General features: G+C 35.9%; 2 protein-coding genes across 5 annotated transcripts in view; one reads left to right on the top strand and one right to left on the bottom strand.

Annotated features, from left to right (window-relative positions):
* The first annotated feature begins 24 nt into the window (after window positions 1-24).
* CDC37L1 (cell division cycle 37 like 1) lies at window positions 25-24702 on the top strand. Of its 2 annotated transcripts, XM_032634262.1 has the most exons (7): window positions 25-323; window positions 5632-5913; window positions 8783-8876; window positions 15691-15806; window positions 16169-16291; window positions 20030-20194; window positions 24094-24702. In XM_032634262.1, exons 1-7 carry the CDS (start codon window positions 192-194, stop codon window positions 24193-24195), a joined length of 1014 nt encoding a protein of 337 aa, XP_032490153.1. In that variant the 5' UTR covers window positions 25-191; the 3' UTR covers window positions 24196-24702. The 2 variants fall into 2 exon arrangements, with proteins under 2 accessions (XP_032490153.1, XP_032490152.1); XM_032634261.1 differs by lacking the exon at window positions 24094-24702 and having other exon boundaries at window positions 55-323; window positions 20030-24081.
* Window positions 17547-25850, bottom strand: part of AK3 (adenylate kinase 3) — a 46663-nt gene continuing 38359 nt past the window's right edge. For 2 of the 3 annotated variants that reach the window (XM_032634265.1, XM_032634263.1), the window contains one exon: window positions 17547-18407. In XM_032634265.1, the coding sequence (XP_032490156.1) occupies window positions 18389-18407 (19 nt within the window). In that variant the 3' untranslated portion in view covers window positions 17547-18388. The remainder of the gene's footprint in view (window positions 18408-25850) is intronic. The other variant, XM_032634264.1, reaches the window with a different exon arrangement.

Consider the following 25850-nt stretch of genomic DNA (forward strand, 5'->3'; position numbering starts at 1 on the left):
GAAGTACGTCTTTTTCCACCGTCCGCCGGTGGCGCGGCACAGGCTGGCGCCGGGCGTGCGTCGGCGCCGCGGCCGGCAGAGGGATTCTGGGTAACGGCCCCAGCCGGCTGGGGCGGCTGGCTCCGCGCAGTAGGTTCCGCTCACGGGAAGTCTGTTGGCAGTGGGGATTGTAGGGCCGGGGGCAGCCGGACATGGAGCAGCCGTGGCCGCCGCCAGGACCTTGGAGCCTCCCTCGGGCAGAAGGTGAGGCTGAGGAAGAGAGTGACTTGGACGTGTCCCCCGGTTCTCCTCGCTACCCGCAGCTGCCCGGAGGCGGCACCCAGGTGAGAAGGGGCCCGTGTTCTGCGGGGGGATGGAGAGGTGCCGTCACCAGGCCCCCAGAGCCCTCTGTCTCTGCGACCCTCTTCTGTGCCCTGTTCTGAGTCCCCACCTCCCCCTTCCCCCGCCCCCGACTCCGGACCCCCAACCTCGGGCGTCGGGAGCCTGAAGCCATCCCATCACTTTGTAGCATCTACTGAGGTCTTCGAAGAGGGTCTGGCCATATAGCCCCAACCTTCACCTCCACGCACACCTTTTCACCTTGGCTAATTCCTCACCCTTGGAAGAAGTTTCTCCCCTCCACCCCTCTTCTGACGGTACCCAGATTTGGGACAGCTCACTCTATAACATTGACCCTTTGTCTTCTTGTGCCTGCTCTTATCCGAGCACTTTATTCTTTTGAAGGCACTAATAATTGTGCACAGTTGATGGGAACAGTGAATGGTTGTATTTCAATAATTCACTGAGCTCCTGACATAAAGATTTCAGATCCAGTTTATATCACTGACTTTTGACATCTGAGCAAATTCTGTAAACCTTGCTATTGATGCTGGCATAAATCTCGCCCATTCGCGTGACTATTTTCCCCTTACGTTTCTGATTTTAGTTTTGCTTCACACCATTCTTCAGTAAAAATATATAGGCACACGTTTGCCTTTTCCTTCAGACTTCTTCCTCAGATTCCTGCCGCTACTTGTGGTTTTCAGCCCAGCCTTCTTTCCTCTGAAACTTATCCAAATGTGATATACTGCCACTTAGGATTTTCCTGGTCCTATCTTAGGGAGTGCTTAGGTACTCATATCACCTTGTCTCGGTTTTTCTCCTAACCTGAGTGTTTTCGAAGTATATTTCAGGATCACGGACTAAACACTAATATGTTCAATGAAATGGATTATAGGTATTTGCCTTCTAGGCTTCTTGCAAAATGGGGTCCCCCAGGGCTTAACTGAATTAAAACAGTTTTTCTCTAGACTCATCTTGCTAGCTGTTAATGAAAATGAGTGATTTAAGTTGTTTGCCAATAAGTGTAGGGTCATCGATCCTATGCCCAGCTCACAGGGTTGGTTGGCTGCACAGAGAAAAATGCTGTTTCATAACCACAGACTGTACTTCGGCCAGCTAGTCACCTGGAAAGTGCAAGACATTTTTTTAGGAGGACAGAATGAGAGTTGATAGGTTGGTAGTCACCCACTAATTATGGATCACTGGTGTCATCTTTATATACAAAATGTGTTATATAAGCACATAATGAATGTGTTACAGAGATAGAAAAAGAATGAACAGCAGCTGCCACTGTCAGTTTTGAAGGAGTATAGAGAGGATAGAAAGGTCTCAAGAATTTCACTGCATTGTGGTTGAATCTAAAGAGTAACCTAAGAGAAACTGAATTTTAAAAATAGCTGTATATTAATTTATAAGCTTATTTAGCTGAAAGGAATTTTAGAAATGATTAGGCTTAAATCCTACATTAAAAGTGATTTCCCTGAGGCCATGTAGGCAGTGGCAGAATTAAAAGTAGAATCCACTTCTGACACCTAGTACAGTGTTTTTTCCCACCTACTGTACTGCCCATCCTGTGATGTAATGTAAAATTTTATTTGGCTGAAACTAACTTTGAATGGTACTAAGATTTGCAAAATGATTTCTAATCCTAAATTAGTTCCTGTGTTTATAACAAACCTACTTACTTGTCTTGCTGGATTTAAGTTTTAGAACTTAAGTTTTTCTTTTGGAATATTTGGAAAGAATAAAATATTTAATTCAGTATATAAACATTTTATAATCTTTATAAATAAACAGCCTTGGTGTAATTTTACCAAATATAAGGAAACTAGCTATATTAATGTCATATGTGATGTATAGTTCTGAGATCCAGTTAAATGCAGTTTGGAACTTAGAGATCCTGTTTGGGAATTTTTTTAATGTAAAGTTACATTAGTAGACCTTAATGCTAACAGTTCTTTTTTCAAATCTTTGTTTATTAAAATATGATCAGTCATCTCAATACATGTTGGATAGTTTACTCAAATGCCCAAACATAGTCTGTGTAGTCTGTGCAGAAGGATATAAACATAAATCATTTTTAGAATTAAGAAATAAGATTTCTGTGTTTGATTTGAGAGGTGATTTGAGAATTTGCTCCCGCATAATTTGACAATGCAAGATATTTTCATTTGTCCTTACCTTTCTTAGTATTTCTTTGACTTTTCTTACAAAATAAATTTTATAGCTTCATTTTTCTCCTCTTCCTAGTCCCTTTTTAAGCATAGCTAGTCTGCAGTTATTCTTAACCCTATTCTAAGGTAGCAAAAAGTAAAAATAAATACCTTACTTGGTTGGTTAGGACCAAGTGGTATCTGGGCTCCAAACCTGCTAAACAAGTAAAACATCTGAATAGCAAGTGTCCACATTCCCTCCAATAGAAATCTAAGTTTGCCTGAAGACTTAGCTAAAAAAGCAGCCTTGCATGCCACTTGCCTTAGAATTCCTAACCACCACTAGTCTATTCCAAGAAGTCGAGTCGTTTATTCATCTAAGATTTATTGCATTCTAGCCCCTCAAGAAGCTGATAGTTAAACAAATAAGCACAGTATTGTGTGAAAACACCACTTTAGAAATATGCATAACTTGGGTGGAGAGGGACAGGGTAAGAGGGAAGGGACATGATGCTGGAATCTGGGATGGAGATAGGAGGTTTAGGGATGGGGGAGTTGTCACATTGAATGGGGTGGAGGGGTGGGAAGGGGATGTAAAGAATAAGCAAACAAGTAGAAGAGTGACTAGGACTGAGTCTAGAGAGATAATAGGAAGTGAGATCATGAGGGACCATGCCATGCCACAGAGTTTGCACTTTATCCCAAGACTCTAAGAATGAGTAAAATTATCATATTTGTTTCTTGGAGAAATCACTCCAAGTCTAGAAGAGTAGAGAATGGCTTGAAATGAGAAAGAGTGTATTTATATAATTAAAGTGTGAAATTACAAGGGCTTGAATAGTGATAAAGATAAGGGAATAGATTAGAGTAAAATTATTCTGAATACCTAGTTTGAAATTGATCTACATTTTGGCTAAGAAATCATAAAGAATGTGCCTTTAGCTTTTGTTTGATAGAACTGAGGAATATAAGGAATTAAACATCCGTCACGATGCTTTACACGTGGTGGTTCAATAAACGTTAAAAGTGGGCTTCCCTGGTGGCACAGTGGTTAAGAATCCACCTGCCAGTGCAGGGGACACAGGTTCGATCCCTGGTCTGGGAAGATTCCCACATGCCGCGGAGCACCTAAGCCCGTGTGCCACAACTGCTGAATCCTGTGTACCCAGAGCCCGTGCTCTGCAATAAGAGAAGCCACCGTGATGAGAAGCCTGCGCACCACAACGAAGAGTAGCCCCCGCTTGCCGCAACTAGAGAAAGCCTATGCACAGCAACGAAGACCCAGTCAGCCAAAAATAAATACATAAAATACGTTTATTTAAAAAAAATTTTTAAATAAATGTTAAAACTAATTACTGTTGATTCTTAGTAGAACAGAGTCACCACCTAATGAAACTTAGAAGCTTTTGCACAGCAAAGGAAACCATAAACAAGACGAAAAGACAACCCTCAGAATGGGAGAAAATATTTGCAAATGAAGCAACTGACAAAGGATTAATCTCCAAAATTTACAAGCCGCTCATGCAGCTCAATATCAAAAAAACAAACAACCCAATCCAAAAATGGGCAGAAGACCTAAATAGACATTTCTCCAAAGAAGAGATACAGATTGCCAACAAACACATGAAAGAATACTCAACATCATTAATCATTAGAGAAATGCAAATCAAAACTACAATGAGATATCATCTCACACCGGTCAGAATGGCCATCATCAAAAAAATCTACAAACAATAAATGCTGGAGAGGGTGTGGAGAAAAGGGAACCGTCTTGCACTGTTGGTGGGAATATAAATTGATACAGCCACTATGGAGAACAGTATGGAGGTTCCTTAAAAAACTAAAAATAGAACTACCATACAACCGAGCAATCCCACTACTGGGTGTATACCCTGAGAAAACTATAATTCAAAAAGAGTCATGTACCAAAATGTTCATTGCAGCTGTATTTACAATAGCCAGGACATGGGAGCAACCTAAGTGTCCATCAGCAGATGAATGGATAAAGAAGATGTGGCACATATATACAATGGAATATTACTCAGCCATAAAAAGAAATGAAATTGAGTTATTTGTAGTGAGGTAGATGGACCTAGAGTCTGTCATACAGAGTAAAGTAAGTCAGAAAGAGAAAAACAAATACCGTATGCTAACACATATATATGGAATCTTAAAAAAAAAAAAGGTCATGAAGAACCTAGGGGCAAGATGTGAATAAAGACACAGACCTACTAGAGAATGGACTTGAGGATACGGGAAGGGGGAAGGGTAAGCTGGGACAAAGTAAGAGAGTGGCATGGACATATATACACTACCAAACGTAAAATAGATAGCTAGTGGGAAGCAGCTGCATAGCACAGGGAGATCAGCTCAGTGCTTTGTGACCACCTAGAGGGATGGGAGGGAGGGAGACGCAAGAGGGAAGAGATATGGGGACATATGTATATGTATAGCTGATTCACTTTGTTATAAAGCAGAAACTAACACACCATTGTAAAGCAATTATACTTCAGTAAAGATCTTAAAAAAAAAAAGAGTCACTAGGGTGGACCAGTGACTTTTTTTTTTTAAAACAACTTTGTTTTGATTAGGATTAAGTTAAAGGTTATCTATCTGATGTAGTCAGTTTTAAATAGAAATTTCCAATAATAACAACTCAGATTACCAAGGATTGGGGTAACACAGAAAGAAAATAGAAACCAAGAAGTGATTACTTCTAAATAAAAGGTTCTTTGAGTGAAGAACTTGCAAAGCAAAGCTCTATAAAGGTCTGTTTTTCAGCATGTTGAGTGATAAGATGATGAACTAGATTTAAGCTTTTGTTTTCATTATTCTGTTTCAGGATTATGAAGACTATAAATCAAATGTTTGTTGAGGCCCCGCTGTATGCAGGACACTGTGCTAGTTGCCAGGCTTTTTGTTGCTGTTAGTTGTCAGGGGAGAGGCACAAATTAACAACAAAGCTTAGAGTCTAGTTGATGAAACAAGGTCTATAATATAAAACTCTAAACTGCAAACACAGAAGGCTGAATACCTGTGTACCAAAAACATTGTACAGAAATCCATGACTAATAGAAATTTGAACTGTGCTACATAAACATACCTGTTCTGTTGCCTTCTTCATTTCTTAAAAATACTGTTTTGTTTTTTAATCCAGATGTATAGCCATGGAATTGAAATGGCTTGCCAAAAGCAGAAAGAGTTTGTGAAGAGCTCTGTGGCGTGCAAATGGAATCTCGCTGAAGCTCAGCAGAAACTTGGTAGCTTAGCACTGCATAACTCTGAGTCCTTGGATCAGGAACATGCCAAAGCACAAACAGCAGTATCAGAACTGAGGCAACGGGAAGAAGAATGGCGGCAGAAAGAAGAGGCTCTAGTACAAAGAGAGAGAATGTGTCTGTGGAACATGGATGCCATTAGCAAGGATGTTTTTAATAAGGTACTCTCTTTTATTGGACCATAATGAAAGAAGGAAAGACTGAAGTGTTTGTACAAACCAGTTGTGCATATCTGTTAACAAAGCAACAGAATCTTATAAACAGTATTCAGTGTTGACAGTTTAGGAAAAGTGATTGTTACAGAAATGTGTCTAATGTGGGTAGTCCTTAATCCAATTATATGGCTACAGCATAGCACAATGAATATAAGCCTGGATTCTGGAGTCAGACTGCCTCAAATCTCAACTTTTCACAAGCTGGCTTTGTGACCTTGGGCAAGTCACTTCTCTAAGGTTTCATCAACTATAAAGAGTGGGTATGAAAGCTAAATAAGGTAACATCTTAAAAGCAGATAGCATGGGGCCTGGTATGTGGTAAAACTCAGATGTTACCAGTGCTTTCTGATGTTGCTATGCTTATCAGCTTGCTTTCAATTTTGTAACACTAATGTATCGTTACTGGTTTTATCAAATAAAACAAAGTCTCTCACTGTTATTTACCAGTATGTATTTAGTAAACCTCAGACAGTAATCTGGTCTTAGTGTTACAAGCATTATTGCTGAAAGGAGTAGTAAAATACTTTTGCCAAGTTAGTTTGTTAAGAGCGGTCTTCTGTTTCTCACTGGATTACATATATAGGCCTTATTCTTTGACTTTTGTATCTGAAAAAGAAGTGGGCAATGAAATAAAGTCATTTTCATCTAATGTCTAAAGTAGTACTCTTTCTATTTGTACTAAACTTAACTCTCAAGACTTAGGTATGGACTGCTCATTCTTGTCTAAGTCCGCATTCAGTTTATCTTTAACCGTCATTCTCTACATGTAGTGTGTAACACTACTTGTTTCTGCTCTGGCATCCACTCTCAACACTCCCCCCCAAGCACCTTTAATTTCCTTCCCCTGGACTAGCTCTAGTCCTGCTACAGCAATAAGTAATACACACAGGTAAATGTCTAGTACCACTAGCCCTATCAGTACTTCTTTCTTTAATGGAGATAAATTGTAAGAGTACAACATGCTTCTTGTAAAAAACAAAAACATAAACCTGTAAAGTAGAATTGAAAGGCTTCCTTCATTTCCATTTCCCAGAGATGACCACTGTTAACAGTGAGTCATATCCTTCTAGACTTTTTCTGTGATTGTACTAATTTATATATTTTTCTTTCCCCTCAACAGAATAATTCTTTCACTGAATGATTCGCTGTCTCTGTATATGTTGTTCTAAGGGATGTGTCATCTTAAGTATTACTTTATTTCTGGTTTGCATTTATACCGCAAAACTATTTAAAATAATTTTTTTATTCCAGAGGGAATTGTCAAAACAGTGTTTCTTTGTTTATAAAGTTAATGTCTCTTCTGTTAACACAGTGGTCACAAAGAAAATATTTTTGTCTCTTCTTTTAATTGTTTTCTTTTAAAGTTGGATTCTAACATAGCTTACATTTATACCACAAATTAATTAGGACTCTCTTTATGTTCCAGTCATTTGCTCAAAATCGTACATTGATTTTGTCTGGGAGCTTGAGACTTGAGAGGACTGGTCTAGGTCTGCGCTGTCCAACTTGATAGCCACTAGCCACATGTGCCATTGAGCACTTGAAATGTGGCTAGTCCGAATTGAGATGTGCTGTAAGTGTAAAATACACGCCAGATTCTGATGGCTTAGTATCAAAAAAAGTAAAATATTCCATTAATAATTTTTTTGTGTCGCTTACATGTTGAAATGATAATATGTTGGATATGTTGGGTTAAATAGATATGCTATTAATTTCATCTGTTTCTTTTGCTTTTTAACATGGCTGAAAGGAAACTTTAAATTACATTTGTGGCTTGGATTATATTTCTATTGGACAGTGCTGGTCTAGATGGAGAATATATAAAGAAAAAAATGCTTTTATTTTGAAATATATAAACTTGTGTGTTTCCTGATTGTAAACTGTCAGAGAGCTAGTTTTCAATTTTCATTTTTGGCAGTGATGATCTCAAGGTTTAAACGTGATCACATAATGTTCTGAGAAATTGTTCTGCCAGTTTTTCTGGCCAGATAAAAACTTCATCTTCGTCTGTTTTATGACTTATTTAACTGAAAAGAAGCACTTCCTTAATAGAAATTTGTACTTGATTTCAGAATCGAACTGTTTAGCCTCTCCTAAAAAAAGTTTACAGCAAAGGTCTGTTTTAGGTTTATGTCTTATCAAAAATTTTGTTGTAAATATACTCTATATGCTTTGAATTTCTGAGTTTGTTTCCAGCAAGAACTCCATAGATGACAGTAGGGCTGCAAATATTTAATGGAAATGAATAATGCAAAACATAAATTATGCATGTAAAGGATCTTTCTGTACCTGCCTTTGATAGGGAAATTCAGTTTTACAGAAAGGTTAATTCATTTGTTTTTCTCTGTTGATTTCTAAAATAATTGTATAATTTTCTACATATATATCACTTTAAGTAAGACTAATGAAACTTCATTACAAGAAAATTTTAATTAATTTTTTTTTTTTTTGCGGTACGTGGGCCTCTCAGTGTTGTGGCCTCTCCCACTGCGGAGCATAGGCTCTGGATGCGCAGGCTCAGCGGCCATGGCTCATGGGCCCAGCCGCTCCGTGGCATGTGGGATCTTCCCGGACCGGGGCACGAGCCCGTGTCCCCTGCATCAGCAGGCAGACTCTCAACCACTGCGCCACCAGGGAAGCCCAAGAAAATTTTAATTTTTAATAGAGTTTTACAGATGAATTTAATGATGTAATATGAGTTTACTACATCACCTTTTTATAGTGTGTATAAGAAGGATTGCTAGGCATTCAATAAGTGAGAAAAAATCCAATTAGAATATAAAATCTGATTTTAACTTCAAAATTTTTTTCTTAGAGTTTTATTAATCAGGATAAAAGAAAAGAAACAGAAGATGAAGATAAATCAAAATCATTTATGCAGAAACATGAGCAGAAAATCAGACATTTTGGTAAGTTTACTACTTGAGTTTCCTTCTTTTGTAATGTTTGGTACCATAAATATGTGTACAAAAGGTGGATTTATAAAATGGGGACCAAAAAGAAGACAAGTGACAAACTCCAGTTGCATAGCTGCTTCTGGCACAGTTGTATAGCTCTTGTTTTAGACTTTTTTTTGGTCGTAAAAAAATAGAGTGACAGAGTAAACTGAATTGTGAAGAGAAGCAAAATTCAATCTATTATTATATAATCCTACCCTCTAAAAACATGGTCTTTTTTACTACCTAGATTTCTTTCCATTTCCCAACTAGTCTTTGCTTTTGTCTTTTTTCATCTTTGCTTCCTTTGTATCTGATTATTTTATGGTTGTAAGATTAGCATTCATTTTTTTCAGGTTTTGGATATGATGCTATACAATTTATGTAGATGCTTCAACTGTTATTCAGATAACTAATAAGTAATAGAATATAATTTATAATAAATAATAAGTAATAGAAATACATATACAAAGAACTGAAAAATAGTTTTCTCTATTGGGGAAAAGCAGTGGGATGGGGGTTGATTTTAGTGAAGGCTTCCCAGAGGAGATAACGTCTGAGTTAGATTATAAGGAACATGTAAGAGTTCTCCATGTAGATAAGGGAGGCAAGGCAACAGCATGTCCAAAGGCAGAGTCGGGAAACAGTATGCTATGTTCTAAGAATTATAAGCAGTGACAATACTGCTGGAGTGAAAATGCTACTGGGAAGTATATATGTGTCAATTTAGTAAACATAGTTTTTATTTGGAGTATGTTAATAAGCTTTTTAAATGACATTTTGAGACCTTTTTCCTATTGGTGTTTCTCTCCCAAAGTATTTAGAATTTCATTCATCCTTATGTCAGTACAACGGATACTACTTTAGATTTTTTCCTTTTTTTGCAGTTTATTCATAAATTATTTCATAAAGTTTATTCATAAAATTTATTCATTTTTCTCATACTTTTTATTTTTAAATAAATTTATTTATTTAATTTATTTTTGGCTATGTTGGGTCTTTGTTGCTGCGTGCGGGCTTTCTCTAGTTGTGGCGAGCGGGGGCTACTCTTCGTTGCGGTGTGCGGGCTTCTCATTGCAGTGGCTTCTCTTGTTGAGGAGCATGGGCTCTAGGTGCACGGTCTTCAGTAGTTGTGGCTCGCGGGCTCTAGAGCACAGGTTCAGTAGTTGTGGTACACGGGCTTAGTTGCTCTATGGCATGTGGGATCTTCCTGGACTAGGGCATGAACCTGTGTCCCCTGCATTGGCAGGCAGATTCTTAACCACTGTGCCACCAGGGAAGCCCTCATACTTTTTATTTTTAAAAAGTGAAATAAGTTACGTATTCTGTTTAATTCAAGAATAGTGTCTGAAGAAGTAAGCGAAGTTTATTTTTGCAAATATTATCATTCCAGTATTATTTACAATAGAAAAAATGGATATACAGTCATCTCTTGGGTAGATATTAAAATCTTTAAATAAGCGGAGCCCTGAATTATAAGAATAAAAAGCAAAAATTTTGTAAATGAATCTTAGTTGTGATAATGTGAGTTGCAGCTCCCACCTACAGCCCTTACTTCCCAGGCCTGCGTGTTCTGTAGGAAAAGGAGTACCATGTACTGATTACTCTTTCAGAGCATGATGCATCTGGTAGAATAGCATCCCTCAAGGTGCTTTCACAGAGCTCGCATTCTGTAGGCCAGTTGCTTTGGAGCCATGGGGAACCTAGTGCATGTAAAATAGTTCCCTCACTTTTGCTATAAACTGAGTGCTGTGGTCAGAAGGAATTTTGTTTGGGAAAATATCCCTACCTCACTAGGTGTAGTAACCCACCTGGCACTATAATTATGTGTGTCTTCAATAAAACATTTCACTATCCTATAAAACCTACTGCTTCTGTGTAGTAATGTTCATAAGACCAGTGAATTTCATGAGCCTGTTGTCTTCATTTCTTTTGCTGTAAATTGAGTTTTGGGGTCAAGAAATAATGTGGTATGGGGAACATCCCATTTAGTAAGACCACAGATGCATTACTGGTAGAAGCATGGCAAAGAGGGAGGGCAATACCAGATCTCAAATGGTCTTGTTCAAGTGAGGAACCACTGGTCCCTCCAAAATGAAACGGGACCAAGATTATCGACGTATTACTTGATGGTTGGCTGGCCTCTTCAATATTGAGGTTTCAGCACTGGTTTCTGCTACTGGTAAATTAGGTATTCAGTGGCTAACCTGGAATACCCTTGATGAAGAGATCCCATGCTGTTGAATCTCTGCATAATCTCAAATCTACCACCATGACTCCTTAGTTTATAAAATATTGTACAAACAATCAGATGGCTGAGGAAATATGTGACTAATAAACAGTTGTTTTGCCATTGCATGAGTGGGCTTCCATGTCTCATCCTTTAATACTAACCAGAGCCTTACTGTCTTCAAAGCCAACCAGACCTGATAGCCATTCCCAGATTCACATTGTGCCTGTTTCTTAGTGGAAATACACTTGACTTTTCACTTTGGGCAAGATATCCTACTTGCCACAGCCCATTGGATCCCCAGAAATGTTACTAGGGTAGTATAGGCTCCCAAAATTTTCCTGTGTTTTTATTTCCCACTTTCTGGCATGTTTGTTTGTATCGTACCAAGACAAATGGGATACCTGCTCCTTCTTGCTCACCAAGTTCCATCATAGTACAGTAGACCAGTTTGCAGTCATGTGGGATGATGAGATAGCCAAAGTCTCTGGGGACTAAATTATGGCACAGAGTTGATGGAGAGACCTGAGGCAAGACAGTGAAAGTTTAATAATTGTCCCACCTGGGTGGAAGCAGATGTTTCTGGAGTTGTGTGCTTGTTGTAATAAAGGAAAAAAAGGCATTTGTCAGAATAATGACTACATTCATATAATCCTTTGAAGTAAACACATTTGGAATAGCAGCTGTGATTAGAGCTTCTAGCTGGAGGCTTTCCAAACTTGGTTTGCATTCCAGACTCTTGGAAGACATGGGCCTAGAACATGGGAGGTTGTGAAGGGCTGCAAAGGCTTGACACTGTACTACTTTGTGGTCTCATGCGTACGTATATTCTTCAGACTTCCTCCTAACTTTCCCTTATGGTATCTTTTGATATTTTTTGACTGTCTTTTCTTATATTGCTTTTATTACCCCTTGTAATTAGATGGAATTTACCATCTAATGATTAATGGTACAACCATGTCATGGAATATTGTGAAGTATTAATTTTTTCCCCCATATTTATGTTTACTTATTAATTTAGTTAATTCGTGTTTTATAAATATAAAATACCAATTTAGAAATAAAGTCTGTTTTCTTTTAAACTTCACAGAACAGTTTTCTTCAAAGTCATATGCATCTTTGACATCACTGTCTTTATGATGATTAGAGCTGATTTTTGGTGATCTAACAGTTTTTCATGGCACATCATCTGTTCACTTCCAACCAAAGTTAGCTGTGATTCAGCATTTCTTTGAATCTGTGTGGGATGTTGCCACTGGAGATTTTGTTAAAAGCTGTAAATATTTGCATAGATACTATGTTAGAATCAGTTGTGCTGTAGGTGGATATTCAGTCTCTTCAATGTAATCACTTACATATTGCTTTTCAAAAACACATCAGTATCCTATTTTTGAAAAACATTAATAAAAGTACTCTTAGAATGTGAAGTGAAATGAGTAGGAAATTAATATGTATGATATGATTCTAATTTTGTTTCTCTAAAAGTCATTAAAAAATAAACCAGAGGGAAATACATCAGAATGTTAACATTGATTATCTCTTGTAAGCATTGCAGGTGGTTTTTATTTTCTGGATTTTTCAAATTCTTCACAATGAAAATACTTTATTTTTATAATCTGAAAAAGAAATATTTTTAAAGAGTTTATCCTAAGAATTCAAGGATAGCTTAACATTAGAAGACTCATTAATGTGATTCACCATATTAACAGATTGCAATAGCATAAGCACAGGACTTAGTGATAAGTTTGATGTGGGAGGAATGGAAATGTCAGAAGAATCTCTGAAATACCTGATTGGGTGACATGGAACCTAGGAAGCAATGTAGATGGGCAGGGAGAGAAGAATGGGTTCATTTTCAAATAAGATGAGTTTATGTGCAGGCATGTAGGTAGAAGTAGCTGTCTGGTGGTAGGTGATTGGGAATACAGGAGATCTGGAGCTCAGGATATATTGAAAAATAGGTCATATATCATTCATTAAGAAATTCACAACCTAGTTGGGAGGTTTTTGGTATATTGACAAATTAAGATACTTAGTATAATTCAAAGGATTGAAATCTATCATTCTATCAGTATAATGCAAAAAGGAAAGGGAAATAAATAATGAAGTGTATTTGGGGACCATTTTAGGAATCAGATGGAATATTGAGAGCTAAAGGGTGGATTGGGATTTAGACATTCACCAGAAAAAAAATATATGGGTGAAGATACATAATTAAAATATTTTAATTTGTCAAAGTAAGGTTTTTCAAGCATTCAGAGAAGTTGGTTGGCTAGTTTAAATGACTAGATTATCCTTAACCAAAAGATTAGCTTAGGGCTTCCCTGGTGGCGCAGTGGTTGAGAGTCCACCTGCTGATGCAGGGGACACGGGTTCGTGCCCCGGTCCGGGAAGATCCCACATGCTGTGGAGCAGCTAGGCACGTGAGCCACGGCCACTGAGCCTGCGCTCCGCAACAAGAGAGGCCACAACAGTGAGAGGCCCGCATACCGCAAAAAAAAAAAAAGGATTAGCTTAACATTTGATGGATGAATGAATGAATGAATTGTTCATATTGTGTTAATAATACCTAGTATTTATCAGGTGTTTACTTTCTGTCAGGTACTGTTTTAAGTGCTTTATATGTATTAACTCCTTTAGTCCTCACAAAAGTCCTATGAGTTAGATGCTGTTTTTAGCCCTCTTTTACACATGGGGAAATGTAGGCATAGAGGTATAACAGAACTTGCCCAAGGTGTGGTAAGGCCAATACTTGAACCTAGGCAGTTTAGTCCTAGAGTCATCATGTTAGATTGTGTTACTCTCCATTTGATTTTTAGTTTCTTTATAAATTCCAAAGTAATATGTGTACTTTCTGGTATGTTCTGTTCCACTAAGCCATTGATTCTCTTGATATATTTTGTTCATAAAATTCCACACTCTTCCCACAGAGGTCTTAATGGACTACTTGTAACGTAACTTCTCAATTTCATAATAATTTAGTATGCATTTTTGAAATCAGGTATTGACAATTCTTTTTCAGGTAAAGAAAAACTATGGTCATCCTCAAGTGTTAGTTTTGTCTCAGTTATTAAGTGGATAGTTTAAAACCTTTAACGTTTAGTGACACCCTTCTTCACGGCCCCTACAAGTGTCACTAACCCTTTCGTATATATCTTTCCTGCAAAAGAAACCAGAATGGGTAGGAATTTGGTGCCTAAGTCACAATGCTGCCCATGGAGAAGTAAACGGAGAAGCAGTGATCTCTGAATGGTTGATAGAGTTGAAAATATTCCCTCTTCAGAAGTGTAACAAAGCTAAGGCAAAATTGCTTTATAGGATTTATTTTATGGCTTCAGGTATAAGAAATAGAATTATGCTTTCTTTAGATCTGACCCACAGAAATTATTAATTAGATTCTTTATATAATTTGAGAAGTAGTTTAAAGTAACTTAAATAATCATCGTTTCTCAGAATTTAAAATGACCTAGTCACTGTATCCAAAGTGTTGGGGAAGTAACTCTCTAAAGCTTGTAAAACTCTTTATGAGAAAATGCTAAAATGCTTTTTTCCAATTTTTTAAATGAGGAAAAAATCATTATTTTTAATTAATTTCCATGTGTTGCTGTGTATTTCTCAGTAAGACATTTGTCCTCAGTTTTGTTTTTACTTGTGTTCTGATGTGGAACTTCAGAAGTTCACTTTGTGTCTAGAGGAAAGATTTATTGCCAAACTATTGAGATAGCCTTATAAAATTTCCATGATGACTCAGTAACTTTCTTGGTTGGATGAGTCTAAATAAAGCTCAACACTTTGCTGGTTCTGTTAATTACTTGGGTGGTATCAACTTTTTGACCAAATTTCTTAACTAATTTGGGTAAAGATGACAGTACACCTTTAGTAGTATTTGGACTGGTTTGGTATTCTGAAGCAAAATGGCAGCTATTTTCAAATATGCTTAACTAATTTTAAAAAGATTTTGTTTTCTACGTATAAAGTCATCATGACTAAATGGTTAACATGACTAAAATGGTTAAAGTATATTTACTATTATAACACTTACTGGATTGGTTTCCCATGCTGTTGACATTTTACCATATTATCTTAGACATATTTTAATAAATTAGAAGAAATGTAGTTTTTCTGAATCTTTTATTAAGTCTTTGTTTGCTCAGTGTAGTTTCTTGAGGTTTTGCTTTCTTATGCATCTTTCTAACAGAAAAATTTGTATTCTCTGAATAAATAATATTGAATCTCCTGAAATTATCTGTACTTACTTTAGCCTAGAATGACCAGGAGTCTCTATTTGCCTGGGACTTCGGGCATTCCCCAGATGTAGAACTTACGGCTTTAAACCAATCACCCTACTTCAGCCTGACATTATTTGAAATAAAGTTTGCTATGAATTTTGAAAGCTATTTCCAATATGCTGGGTATTCCAGTAGCTAGTATGTATTCCAATAACATACTGCTATGGTAATGTGAGTTGTCTTTAAAGAGAATCATTTTAAAATACCATTTCTTTGCTTACAGGAGGAAAGTATTTGACATTCATGGTTTAATTCTTTTTTTTTACAGGTATGTTAAGTCGATGGGATGATAGTCAGAGATTTTTGTCTGACCATCCATACCTTGTATGTGAAGAAACTGCTAAATATCTTATTTTATGGTGTTTTCATCTAGAAGCTGAACAGGTATCATGTGAAACTTGAATTTCTGGGAACATTAGTGGAATTCTGATTTACTTTTTTGTTTTGTTTTTTCCGTTACTTTAAATGAAAGTAGGAAGGTCATTAAATGAAATTATAATTTTGTTTTGTTTTCACATCTACTTGAGCTTACTGTTGGAATTTTTTTTAGTTATTTCAGTTAGCATAGGGAAACTTGTTTCCAATGTGCTTTCCCTGCCTGCCTGCCCCCTCACCTCTCTTGTTCCCATGTATTGATACTATAAACCTTTTTCTTTTTTAACCTATTTAAAAATCATATTTTAAAAATCCAAATAGTAATCACAATATTAAATATATTTCTTATAATTTTAATCTGTTACTTTCAGAAAGGGGCTCTGATGGAACAAATAGCACATCAAGCAGTTGTAATGCAGTTTATTATGGAAATGGCCAAAAACTGTAATGTGGATCCAAGAGGATGTTTTCGCTTATTTTTCCAGAAAGCCAAAGTAAGTAGCTATTTGGTATTGTTAAATGGGAAGGTTAGGTTTTAGCTGAGACCTCATTTGTCCATACACATCAATGGAAGCCATCCAACCAGGATGCCACAGGCTAAATTCTGTAGATTTTATAAGGAAAAGAAAAATTATATTGTTGTTTTCATGCTAATATAGATTTAAAGGAGCTATATAAGAAGCTATACTATACAGCATGTATGTGAAATTGAGAGCCATTTACATGAATGTATGTATTCAGGAAAATTAGAGGAATGGTTAAAAGAAATCTGTAGTACACAGAATATTATTCAGCCATCAAAATTATATTTATGAAAAATTTTTAACCTGAGAAAATGCTTTGCTATAAAGTCAAAAGAAGTGATACATGTTTATGTATACAGGATGAAGTCAGCTATATTAACGAAAAATAGGTATGTCTAGAAAGATTAACATTTCACACTCACTAAATTTACTAATTTAAATTATTACTATAATTTAAAAGTTGTACAAGAAGTAGAGCAATAAGAATTCACATGCACTGACTCTAGGAGTATAAATTGGTATAACCTCTTTGGAAAATTTCCTTGTAAAGTTGAACAAGACAAGTGCTTACAGCGAGAAATTCTCCTAGGTATATACCCTAGAGAAAAACGTCTCAACATGTGGTCCAGGGACATTTGAGGGTTTTCAAGACCCTTTCCATTAGTCCTGAGTCAAAACTATTTTCATAATAATACTAAGATGTTATTTGCCATTTTCACTCTCATTCTCTCATCAGTGTACAGCATAGATTGATACAGAAGCAGATGTGTGAATACAGCTATCTTCTGTTAAGCCAGACTTCTCACTAAATTGTTTGTTTTGAAAATAGAGTTTTTTTAAAAAAAGTATGTTATAAATGTTAACATGTAATGAGTTTGTTATTATATTTCAGTTAATATATATTTAATTCCTCAGTTTTAATTTCTAACACATAAGTATTGATAGATATAGCCCACATAAACAGGAACTCTTTAGGTTTCTCAATAATTTTCAAGAGTATGAGGGAGTCCTGCGACTATAAAGTTTGAGAACTGCTGCCCTAGAGACACTCATGTATGTGCTTAATAGAATTGTTCATAATAGCAAAAAGTCTGGGAACAACCCAAATGTCTGTTAACAGTAGAATGAATAAATTGTGGTATATTCATTTGGTAATATACTAATCAGCATTGGCATGGATAAAAAGACAAGAAAGCAAAAAAAAACCAAGTCTTAGAATGATATATCTGGTATCATTTTTTAAATTTTATATTTTTTATAAAGTTCAAAAACAAGCAGAACTAAATATATTGTTGATGATACATAAATTTTAAGCAGTAAAACTGAAGAGGCAAAGGAGTGATTAGGACAAGTTACAATAATGGTAACCTCAGAGAGAGATGGAATGCTCTTTGAAACTCATCTCTAAGATACTAGTAATGATCTATTTCCTAATTTTTGTGGGTACATAGTGGGATTTTTGCCCAATAAATTGTACGTAAATATTTTACATGCTCTTTTTTGCATATATGATATATTTTAGCATACACAATTAGAAGTTAGAAGGAAATATACCAAAAGTTTAATTTTGATTATACCTGGGTCGTAGAAGTATAAGTCATTTCCATTTTCTTTTTCATATACTACAGTCAACATATTTCCTTTTATAGAGAAAAACATTGTGTTTTTAAAATAAAAAAAAGTAGTATGGCAGCAGTCCTACCTTCTACTTCTACTGTTAAAATACAAAATTTTCCCAAGACAGTAGTTTTAATGAGTAAACAATTTTTAAAAAAAATAAACTTATTTATTTATTTATTATTGGCTGTGTTGGGTCTTCATCACCACGCGCGGGCTTTCTCTAGTCGCAGTGAGCAGGGGCTACTCTTGGTTGTGGTGCGCGGGCTTCTTATTGCGGTGGCTTCTCTTGTTGCAGAGTACAGGCTCTAGGTGCACAGGCTTCAGTAGCTGCAGCACGCAGGATCAGTAGTTGTGGCACCCAGGCTTAGTTGCTCCATGGCATGTGGGATCTTCCCAGACCAGGGCTCGAACCCGTGTCCCTTGCATTGGCTGGCAGATTCTTAACCACTACACCACCAGGGAAGCCCTTAATGAGTAAACGATTGAGTTGGTATTTTAGTTAGGCTTCTGATGACTATTCTAAATTTTCACTTGACACATAGGCATTAAAAATAAAATCATACTTTCTTTTTCATCTTACATTAATGGATATGTTTGAACTAGTGCTTAGTAAGATAATGGAACATAGTCAAACTATATGTATCCTTTGAAATTTACTTTGACAAAATAGAACTGAACAGCTATGCAGTCTTAGATCTTAACATTGTGCTCTTAATAATTTCTTTTAAATTAAGGAATAACTTTCATGAGGTGCTTGCTTTGTGCCAGGTATTATTCTAGGCACTTTACATGGATTAACTCATTAAATCCTCATAACATTTTGTAAGGATTTTTATTTCTTTTTTTACAAACGAGGAAATTAGCATAGAGAAACTGAGCAAGTGACCCATAGGTTGCTTAATAAAACAAAAATCAATCAAGTCTCTCTAGATCTAAATCCCTAGGCCTTAGGCATGAAGTAAGGTCAGCAGTTGTGTCACTTGATTCCTTTAATGGTTTGCTACATAACCATTTCAGAAGGACTACTTTTGGATATGAAGGCTAACATTACATGTGTCTACACGAGTACCGTATATTGACTAAAGTGAAATGCTATAATATAATTAAAGAAATGATTCCTAAATTCTTAAAAAGATAGAATGGCAGCACAGAACATTGTCTGCATTATTTGTATAGATATTGATGCTAGTAACTAATCCATAGGTTTTAATCCAGTTACACAACGTAAACTACATTAAAGAAAAAAATTGCACTGCAGACGAATGGGCCCATTGATATTCAGGAATGAGACTTCGACAAAATCTCTTCCACCACTTGAACTTAAATTCTGTGATCTATTGTGTAGGATGTGCTCTGTGTCATTTTTTAATCTGCAAAGGAAACGTTTATAATTGGAGGCTACTGCCAAAAGGATGTTTTGCATTAAGAATTTTGCTTTATATTAAATACACCTTGGGAGAGAGAATTCCCTTCCCTCAACATAACTCATCGTACTTTTTTCTTTCCATAATCTTGAAAAGAAGGTACTTCCTTAACTAAAACATTAAGGTATTTTCATAACGAAGTTGAATGTTGAGTTTAATTGGCTTTCATGGCTTTTACAAATAGGGGTTTTAGGGTCAGAGAATTACTAATAACAATAATAGTGTTCCCTCATTAATTGGTAGAGAATTAGAAGGTTTAAAGAATATCCCTTGGCTGTTGCTTGGCAGTGGGAAGAGGAGAGGAGAACATGAGAGGTTAAATGAGGACTATTTTGGATCCTGTCAAGCATATAGATAAATCAAGAGAAATACAGAGGAAGCCTACCTTCTTTCATTTTATTAGTGTGTATGTGTAAAGACGGGCTGTTTCTTATTAGTTTGTTTTATTGTGCTGAAGCAAAGGGAAATGGAACAAACCAATCTTCAATATTCATATAAAACAGGCAGTTTTCAGAAATCTGACAGAGATCTTGGTGGTTTCTACACTGAAACTATTCACCTCATCTTTACTTCTTCCACTTCAGGCCTAATATATGCTTGCTAGAGTTTACTCTGTGGTCTGGAAGTCTTGAAAAACACAGTCTTTATATTTTGTATTTTCTAGGCAGAGGAAGAAGGTTATTTTGAAGCATTCAAAAATGAACTTGAAGCTTTCAAGTCAAGAGTAAGACTTTATTCTCAATCACCAAGTTTCCAACCTATGACAGTTCAGAATAATGTTCCCCATTCTGGTGTTGGATCTATAGGTTTATTAGAATCCTTACCACAGGTAAGTTGGAAAAGTAAATATTTATTTTATAAATATATTAGTTTACATAATTTTTGTTCTTTTGGACTTCTCTTTCTTCTTATACATTATATATGTGTGGTCATTTTAAATATTCTTGCCTCAAAAGATAACTCTTGAGTTTCATCTCATGCCATATTTTGGCATTAAATCTTGTTCATCTCTTAGGTATTTAGAGAGATACCAAATTCCACTCCTTTAAATACAGAAGGGATGAGGACCACCTAAGCATTCTTAAGGGCAAGTGTTAACTATTGATCATCTCAATCATAAACTTCTCAGGATGGCTCCTGAGGAACATCTCATTCTAAGTAGAACTATACTGTTAAGAATTTATTGAGATGAATTAGCTTCAAAGCATATGTCCAAGTAGCAACCAAGATGATCTGTTGCATGAGTTTAGTAGTATTATCTTTTTGAATGTTGGTGTTGCCTACCAGATGTAACATCTTACTACAAATTAATGTAACTTATGCTAAGCTGTTCTTTATGGTAATATTGGCCAATTCTTTGAGCCCCTTGGAAATCTGCTATTAGAATAAGCTAAAACCATGTCACTAGTGTGAAAGAATTTATGTCAAAGAGGAGGTTGGACCACAGGACTGCCTGATTCTACTTAGGATTACTGTTTTAAGTTATTAAAAGTTACTGCCCATTTTGGTTCTAGTAGCATTTAAATTGAACCAGTCATCTCTCATTTTCTCATTTTTAGGACCTAAGATTTTAGGAACAGCTTTAGCCAGTTTAGCCTGTTGCCTACACAGTGAAAGGGAAGTCTCACTCAAAAGGCAGTGTGGGGCTTCCCTGGTGGTGCAGTGGCTGAGAGTCCACCTGCCGATGCAGGGGACACGGGTTTGTGCCCCAGTCTGGGAAGATCCCGCATGCCGCGGAGCGGCTGGGCCCATGAGCCATGGCCGCTGAGCCTGCGTGTCTGGAGCCTGTGCTCCGCAATGGGAGAGGCCACAACAGTGAGAGGCCCCCATACCACAAAAAAAAAAAAAAAAAAAAGGCAATGTGAGGAGAGCCCTGTATTTATTTTTAAATCTCAAGAGTGGTAGAAATTGAGATTTTCAATATCTTGACCTTATGTATCTATAATTTCACTATTCTAGTTATATGTATTGTAGGCCAAAGGGACAATTTAAGGAAAGCAATTGATCACATTCAACTCAGCCAAAAATATTATTTTCAAGGATAGAAATAATTAAGGTCCGATTTTTAAATAATTAGTAATGTTAACCCTTAGTTAGACATGTAAGCAATATTCTCTCTCAATCTGTCCTACACATTACCTCTTAATGCTGTTTAAATAAAATGAAAATTTTCTCTTCAGTTCTGTGAGAAAGAGCCCATAGGGACGCAGTCTTTCCAAAGGAATTTTTTGACTAAGTCTCTGTAAGTTCAACATATAAACCTCCTAAAACTAAGGTGTTACATAATGAATGCAGAGGAAAAGACTTTTGAAGGATGTTGTTGATTCTAAACGTAAGAGGGAAAAGATAAGATTTCAGCTAGATCCACAGAAACACTGTTATTTGAGAGAAGGATAAGATGATAGATAGGATAAGATGAGAGACAAGCTGAGGGACTAAGTTGTCAACTGAGAGGAGATTTGGAAGAAGAGCTTAACCATAACAATAACATCCCATTTTTATTATATCAGTTTATAAACTGCAAAACACTTTTACATGGTGTCTCATTTAATCTTCTCAAAAATGCTGTGACACATTTTCATTCATTTTATGGATGAGTAAACTGTACCTCCTGGAGGTTAAGTAATCTACCTGAAGTCAATACAGTAAGTGATGGAGCTAATATGCTAATCCTGGATTTCTGTTCTACTCCATTGCTTATTCATTCTCCTACATCAGGGGTCCTCAACTCCCGGGCCGTTGACTGGTACCAGTCCGTGGCCTGTTAGGAACCGGGCCGCACAGCAGGAGGTGAGCGGCGGGCAAGCCAAGCTTCATCTGCTGCTCCCCGTTGCTTGTATTACCGCCTGAACCATCCCCCCACCCCTACCCCAGGCCAGTGGAAAAATTGTCTTTCACAAAACTGGTCCCTGGTGCCAAAAAGGTTGGGGACCACTGACCTACATCATAGAATATTGTTGAATCATATGCTAGAAATAGGACAAGACACTCAGTTGTGTGCTCTTGGGAGGAACTGGTCTCTGGGACAAGAAATGTGTTGAGTATGTTATTAGATGAGAATATAGGGTAATCAGTGGAATTTAAGTGTACATTAGGTTAGGTATATGGATTGCTTTTTGTTTTTTTAAGTCTCCTCATGATGATGTCTTCAGTTCTTAAGGAGGTGGGTAGATGAATTCTAGAGAATCTCTTTAGCCAGTTCTAATACTCAAAATTCTCCATGAAAATCTGGAGCCTAGTCTTAATAGAGTAACTGTAAGCTCTGTTCTGAAGGCCTTTGGAATTGGGCCTGGATGGTCAGAAAAGATCTTAGCACTCTGTTTCTTTGGAGAATGGGATAACGTAACAAGATTATTAATAATTTTTTATAAAACTTAAATTTGGATAACACTTTAGCTTTTAATCTCTTTTTTTAATTGACAGCAGTCTCGTGAAATAAGCCAAATACCATTATCATTAGCTTTGAGAGAACTAAACCAAGGCCTCTTGGACAGAGATACAAGTAACAGTTACCTTAGGCTTATCCTGTATACTAGCTTTTAATGTTATTAAATTTTGATGAATTATTTTCTCTTTGAGGATGGCATTATACTAAGTGGAAGAGGTAGGGTTAGAACTGAGGTCCAAAGTTATTTTAGTGTTCCAGACCTCAGTCAGTTATTTGTGCCACTTCCTTCATAAAAACCTGATTGAGAATAATCCAACTAACTTCTGGCTTACTTTTTGATTTTTACAATAAAAGAATCACAAAGTATTGTACTTTATTAAGGAGACCTTTTGAAAACCCTGCCTCCCTTTGGTATGGGGAGGTTTAAGATATCTATGCCCTGTGTGGACTGTTTTCCTCATTGATGTTTATTAAATAAAATAAACAGATGAAAGTAGGTGATACATAATAAAACTCTAAGTATGAGCAGATATTCAGAACAACTGATAAAACTGAATTCTTGGGGAAGAATTTCCTAAAGTCCTAGGTCTTAAGGGCTTATGTCTCTATTCATGATGCTTTAATAATAATGGGTTTATTTTTGCATTTATTGAATAAAGTTTTCTATTCCTAGTTTTAGAAATGAACAAATTAGAATATTTTTGAGTTCTGCTGTTTAAAAAATAAACAAAACCTAAATTAAACTGTTCTTTTGTTTTCAACTTTTTAAATACGAGTCTAAGTACCTTTCAAAAGATTAACCATTTCTCACTTGGGTTTGTTTTAACCTTTGAGAAACCAAAATAGACTCTGAAGATAGCTATAATATTTTCTTAGTAAATATATTTTTTCCTTATTCAAGTGTTTTTGTAATTTTAGTATTTACTGTTATAATTAGTAATCTTCATAATACATACAATACATTGCTGGCTTAAAGCCATATTTATCTTTTAAATTATCAATAGCTGTGTACATATAATCATATGGAAGATACAGTCTTATATGATTAAATAATTAAAATTATAGAGTTTTGTTAAACAGAGGAAAAAGGTAGTGTTTATTACATTTCTATTTTTCACATACATCATTCTCTCTTTATCACATCTCTTTGGATTAAGTGGTAATAATCTATTTAATTTTCTTCTTTATCTTCTTGGGTTTCAACCCAAGTCTGACTTCAAAGTCCATCTTTTTTCCTGTTCTGCTATACTGCAGAGAAATAGAGAATGCAAAACTGAATATGCAACTGCATATACTGGCATAAAACTGATGATCATTCATTCATTCTTTTTTCTTTTCAGAATCCAGATTATCTTCAGTATTCTATCAATACAGCTCTCTGCAGTTTAAACTCAGTGGTACATAAAGATGATGATGAACCCAAAATGATGGACACTGTATAATTTGGTTAAGACTGCTGAAGCCAAGTGCTATTTTGTTACAAGAAAGGAAGAACTTGGCTATTTTCTTGACACTTTTATGGGTGCTGCACTTTATTTTTGTTCGGTTTTTGATGGGAGGGAGAACAAAGAGTACTGAAACGTTTTGTAAAATTTTTTTCATGTGCTGCTAGGTTTTTTTCTTTTGTTTTTTTTTCTGAAGAGAGGAGTGGTACCACATGTTGCAAGAAGTCAAACTGGACATTATTTTGTTTTTTTTAGCTACTAAATTTGCCTTTAATCTTATTGTTCTCAATTTTGGAATCAAAGTATGAAAATCTGCACAAATGCAATGTTTACAAGAACTGGTTGATTCTAGGAGGCATCTGCTACAGTCTTTTTATATGGATATGTACATGTCCTACTCTACAAAAATGATTAAAGATAAAAATGTACTTGTATCCTATTGCTAATTTAGCTGTCAAATCTGGTGTTTCATCATATTAAAAGCAATAAATCAGTAGTTGATAATCTACTTTACTAAGTAAGTGGGGTGGTACAAATTAAAACAAAATATTTCCCCTTAAAATAATATTACATTTGTTTTTTTCGGCACCATCAGTTAAATCCTTGACTATAATATCAATTTTATATAGATACTAAACTTATCCCCAAGTATTCTCAGAACTATATTCCTTAGTAGTTGATTTTACCCTGTTGACATTTTAATATTAGGGTTATATAGTGATATAAAAAGTGATAAAGCTAATACAGATTCTTTTTTTTTTACTGAGAGGAACTTCAATCTCACTCCTAATTTCTTTATTTGACATAGTCTGGGATCTCTCAGGGAGCAAGTTTTAAAAGAATACTAATGGCCTGTAAGAACAAATAGGGAAAAATAATCTGATTTTTAAAATTGTGGTTATTGTTTGTTTTACTCTGATATGGCCCAAAGACTTTTTTAAAAAGGCAAGAGAAATCTTTTGGAGCTAAGTACATATTTCTAAGAATTTGGTGATCCTTACTGGTAATGATGGCTTTTACTACATTTGTCATTCCTCTCTTTAGCTCAGTTACCATGGAATGCTTCTGAGCTTTACTACTTCCTATATAATTCACTTTAAATATGCCAGGATATTTGATTATTCATTTTATTTGGAATGAGATGACAATGTTAATTATTCTGTCCTTATTATTTGAGGATTAACCTTCTGACTTATAGGAACATGAGCTTTGATTGGAAACCAATGTAGTCTTTGGCTCAGTCCCATTGAGACTAGTAGCAAACATTTAGAAGATGACTAAATGGGATTTGGACTATGCGTCTCAATTTGAGAAGCCAGGTAACGCCAAGGGACCCACATGGTGATCAGACCTGTTATCTTGGCCTCATTTGCACCTTGTTTTAACTAATCTGAGGTGATAAGGCACTTAGTACCCATAGAAATGGACTGGAATTATTGAATCTACGTATGTAACACCACAATCTTCCTGGTTTTAAGAATAAAGCTGTTTTTGTGCTTTTGATATAAATACATACTCTATAATAAAATGTTTGACTAATTTATATGGTAGTATTCATCAGCCTGAATTTTTTTTTAACCAATGACCTAGTTATAGAAGTTTTTTTGTTGTTGTTTGTTTTTTTCTGTTCTGGAGCAAGCTCTTGCTTTTTC

Source organism: Phocoena sinus, chromosome 6 (genome assembly GCF_008692025.1).
Source record: "Phocoena sinus isolate mPhoSin1 chromosome 6, mPhoSin1.pri, whole genome shotgun sequence".
Lineage (NCBI taxonomy): Eukaryota > Metazoa > Chordata > Mammalia > Artiodactyla > Phocoenidae > Phocoena > Phocoena sinus.